This window comes from Cystoisospora suis (genome assembly GCF_002600585.1).
Source record: "Cystoisospora suis strain Wien I chromosome Unknown contig_3796, whole genome shotgun sequence".
Classification (NCBI taxonomy): domain Eukaryota; phylum Apicomplexa; class Conoidasida; order Eucoccidiorida; family Sarcocystidae; genus Cystoisospora; species Cystoisospora suis.
This window is the reverse complement of record NW_027156591.1, coordinates 942-5,620: the sequence shown is the minus strand read 5'-3', so window position 1 is coordinate 5,620 and position 4,679 is coordinate 942. Positions and strand designations below refer to the sequence as shown.

General features: G+C 41.5%; 2 protein-coding genes across 2 annotated transcripts; one reads left to right on the top strand and one right to left on the bottom strand.

Annotated features, from left to right (window-relative positions):
• Positions 1-64: 64 nt before the first annotated feature.
• Positions 65-2,663, bottom strand: CSUI_007264 (uncharacterized protein; the record flags this gene model as incomplete). The annotated part of the gene is made up of 3 exons (XM_068067412.1): positions 65-543; positions 944-1,065; positions 1,584-2,663. A coding segment is annotated over one exon (258 nt), but the record flags the coding sequence as incomplete, so codon positions are not given.
• A 204-nt stretch (positions 2,664-2,867) lies between these two features.
• CSUI_007263 (3 exoribonuclease domain 1 domain-containing protein) lies at positions 2,868-4,372 on the top strand. Its single transcript, XM_068067411.1, has one exon. The coding sequence runs from the start codon at positions 3,658-3,660 to the stop codon at positions 4,195-4,197; it is 540 nt and encodes a 179-aa protein (XP_067920612.1). The 5' UTR covers positions 2,868-3,657; the 3' UTR covers positions 4,198-4,372.
• The last annotated feature ends 307 nt before the right edge of the window (positions 4,373-4,679 follow it).

Sequence of the window (4,679 nt, the reverse complement as noted above, 5' to 3'; positions counted from 1 at the left end):
ATAGATAGATATACAGTTTAGGGTTAGGGCCCATCTTTCTTTTTAACTGAAGTCTTTCTACGTCATCTCTATATCTCTTCTTCTTCTTCTTCTCGTCGACTGAAGAAGAAGAAGGTACCTCTGCTTCTTCCTCTTCTTCTCCCTCTTCTCTTTTATCTTCTTTTTCTTCTATTTCTCTGTCACTCTTCTTTTTCTTTTTCTTTTCTCCTTTCAATCTTTCTTCCTCTTCACTTCCTGCGGAGGTGTTAGATCTCTTTTTCGGATAGACTTCTTCCTTACCAGAAGGCGAAGAAGATGACGTAGAGCTTGTAGAAGAACGCATAGTTGAAGAAGAAGAAGGAGAGCTCGTAGCACTAGTCGATTCATCTAAAGGAGAGGCCGACTTCGATTCATAGCTTTCTTTCGCTTCCTGTTTCTCTTTGTCTTTCTTCTTCTTTTTCTTCATCTTCTTGTCTTCTTTCTTGTCTACCGTCCCTGCTGCTGCTTGGATCGAGGAAGTCTTGCAGGCCTCTCTTTCATCTTCTTCTTCATCTTCGTCAAGATCTAGCAGGAATGTCAACGAAAATAGCCACAAAACATGTGATACAAGTACACATACATACATACGCATCTAGAGATATAAGTATGCACATGGTATCTATCGATATAGATATATATAGATAGATATATATATATAGATAGATGGATATGGATTAGATATACATGCACATACGCACAGATACACAGATTGACATACGTATGCATGCGCGTGTAGGCGCCAGTAGATGAATGTACATATAGATAGATTGACGATAGAGATAGACAGAGAGATAGATAGACAGATACTTGGCACGCACAGGTAGATGCGAAAGTACATACATATTCATACATACACATACAGATATATGTAGAGATATACATGGAGTGAGTGTATAGACGTATGTATGCTTTTTCTTTCTCTTACTGCTGTTGGAAGTGTGTGTGTCGTGAGGTAGGAGGAGAGAAGGTTTCTCTTGTAGAGTCCCTCCACGCACAAAAAAGGCATAGAGAGGAGACCCTTCAGACCAAGTAGAAGAAGTGCCGCTCCTGCCGCCGATGCAAGCACACAGACAAGAAAGAAGAAAAGAAAGGGAGAGGAAAGGATAAGAAGAGACGGAAAAAGAAGAAGACGAAAAGACGCGGATAGAATAAGAGTAAGAAGAAGAGAAAGAAAGACCTTTCTGTCTCTCTGTAGCGCTAGGAAAGCTTCCTTCTCCTACATTCTTCTTTCTCTTCTATTGGACTACATAGATAGATAGACCCGAGATAGATAGATAGATTAAAGATGGATAGAGATAGATAGATAGATAGATGCATCGACAGACTGAAGAGGCTATATAGATAGATGGATTCGAGTTGACTAAGTAAATAGGTTAAAGATAGATAGAGACATAGACCGATATATGACGGCGGCCTGCAGTGTGAAGTTTGTATGCCTGACGTAGGTAGGACTTTCCCATCACTAGAAAGCGAACTTTTGCCGTTCCTCCCTTCCTCTACCCATGATGCATGCATGCATGTAAGAATCTCTAAGCTTTCATTGCCTCATCTTTTTCGTGTCTTACCTGCTACTACTACTCCCACCCTCTCCATTCTTCTTCTCCTTGTCTTCTCCTTCTTCTATATCTGTCTCGGTTCTCTTCTTTTTCTTCTGTTTCTTTCCTCCTTCATGATCTTCTTCTTCTTCCTCGGAGAAGTAGACGTGACCTTTACCGGGAGGGGCAGGAGAAGAAGGACAAGAGAGGTCTGCGGAGCTTCCCTGGCCTAAGCCTCCTCTCCTTCCTCTCTGCTGCTTCTTCGAAGAAAGAAAATCGTGAAGTTCCTGGAGTTTTGCGTCTTCCATCTCGCGCCAACCAAAGAAGAAGAGATTCTAAACAAGCAATGAATAGACAGAACAGAGAGAGAAAGGTAAGTAGGAGAAGGGGATGGAAAGAAAAAGAAGAAGAAGAAAGAAGAAGAGGGTTGAAGAGAGGAGAAAGAAGAGAGGATCGATAAAGATGAAAAAGAGCAAGAGGAAATCCCTGTTGATTCTTCTGCAATGAATGAATGAGAGAGAAAGACTTGACCTCTCCTTCTACTGCAACTACTCCTTCTTCTTTCTCTCGTCGATCTCTCTCATAGACATCTTCTAGATGCCGTAGAGACACACACGGAAGCAGAAAAGAGGGAAGGAGCTCTTCAGTTCTCCTGCTTCTCACTCTCTAGCGGAGAAAAAGAACGAGAGAAAGAGAAAAAAGCTAAAGACAGGAGAAAAGTCTCTTCGCTTCAAAGACAACTGACGCAAAAACGTCTCTTTCTTCTTCTCCTCCTTGTTTCTCCAAGCCCTCCCACAGTCTCAGCATCGACGGGCCATCCATCGAGCAATCGATCGATCGACAGATCGTCGGCTACGGAGGTCTAGTTAATGGAGAAAAAAGACAGGACGATGATAAGATGACTCTTTCTGTTTGAAATATCTCGTCACGTGAGAGTTTTACTCTTTCTTTCTTTATACAAATAGAGAGAGGGACAATCGAGAACCCACATGGGGCGCGGCGTGGGAAGGGAGACTGTCGGCATACAGTCGCTGGGGTGTACATACACCTGAAGAGGTGGAAAGACGAGAAAAGAAAGGAACACTCCAGAAGATTTTGAAAGAAGGAGATCGATGAAGTGTGTTGAGAGACAAAACATCTTGACGTGTTTTTCCGTCAGTCCAGGAAGATTCGTCGAGAAGCTTTTCTTCTTTCTCGCGCATGCACAAGCATGCGCATGCTTGTGCATGCGCGAGAAAAAAAAAAGAGATGCTACGATGGGTCTATCGATTCCACTTTTTCCTCTACTTTGAAATTCTTTTTATTGCATTGAATCTTCCACAAGAAATAACGGAAAGAAGTTAATCTAGGTCTTTCCTCTTTACTACAGGGCACTTTTGCTCAGTAGGAGACGTATATGCGTCTGTATTCTTTAAGCGGCTATTCTTCTTTCCTTTTCCTGTAGGAGAGATGTTAAAGGAGATTCTCTCCCCCTTTCTGAGTGAAGAGGACTTGGTTACTAGGGATGAATTTTGCTTTCCTTCTTCTTTTAGGAAATGTTAAGCGCGACTTATCTCAATACGGAGAGATAGAAGGAAAGAGGAGAAAGAAGAATACCAACGGGTGCAAGCAACGTGTGTTCTATCTCTTGGTAAATTCAAGGAAGATCTTATCCCGAATCATCTTCTTTTTCCTCTTATTTTTACCTTTCTTTCTGTCTTACTTTTGGCTCTTCTTTCGGAAGTCACCTCAGCCTTTCTAGGTCTCCTTGCCTGTAGGGAGACTTTGTTCCTCAGTCTCTTAGCTTGTCTCTCTTCCTTCTCTTTCTCGTTGTACTTTTCTTCTCTTTTCTTCTTGCCCTCTTTCTCAACATTTGGGTCAAGAGCTAGCTTCTTTCTCGTCTTCATCTTTACCATCTGTATCTCCATTGCCACTCTCTCCTTCTTGTCCTGCGCTTTCTCTCTCTCTCTCTCTCCATTCAGCCTTTATCCTTTCTTTCTCTTTCTCCCCTTCTCCCTCTCTCTCTATCTATGTATCCGTTCCTCTCTCTTTCTTCAATCTCTTGACCTATCTCTCTTTCTCTCTTTCTTTCCGTTTTCCGTCCAAGTGTACCTCCATTCGAATCATGTCTTCTTCTTCCTCCTTCTCACCGCCTCAACCTTTCTCTGTTTCTTCTTCTTCTTTCATGGAAGCTGACGAAGATGAAGAAGGGCGAGAGAGAAGAAATCCTTCAAACAGCGAAATAAGAAAAGGTCGCGATGTCTCTCATATATCTCAAAGATCTACAGGAGAGACTTACCCACCCGATCAAACGTCTCCTCTCTCTTCTTCTTCTTTCTTTTCTTCTTTGCAGTCTTCAGATTCTTCATCTAAGTCCTATGGAGGGAAAGGTTCCTTAAGTGCAGCGCAATTACTTTTTCTAGAAGAAGGCATTGCATGCAACGTTAGAGAGGATGGGAGGTCGTGTATTGATATAAGACCTTCCGATGTGTATGTACATGTCTTGCCGAAATCTGCTTCTTCTTCGCTTGTCTGCTCGACAGAAAACGTCGTTCTATGCGGAGTTTCCGTATGTCTTTACACTCGAAAATATCTCTTCTTCTCTGCTATCACTCTCTCTTCTTTGTTCTCTTTGACACGTCCGCCTATCTCTCCTTCGATTTAGCCTCACACGCGCACTCTCTTCAGACGTGTCTATCGAGACATCTACGTCTTCTCTCTCTCTCTCCGATCGTTTCTCCCACTTTATTTGTCTCTTCTCATCTCTTCTCATCTCCACACATACACCTCGACAGATAGATAGGGTAAAGATAGCAGGTAGGCAGATCAAAGATAGCAAGCTAGACAGATTACAGACAGATAGGTAAAGATACATAGATAGATCAAAGATAGATAGATAGATTAAAGACAGATGGATAGATACGAGATAGATAGGTAGATAGATAGATAAATTAAAGATAGATAGATAGATACAAAGATAGATAGATAGATCAAAGATAGATAGATAGATTAAAGATAGATAGATAGATAGATTAAAGATAGATAGATAGATTGAAGATAGATAGGTAGATAGATGAATAGATCGATAGATAGGTTAGAGATAGATAGATAGATTAAAGGTAGGTAGATAAATTAAAGATAGATAGA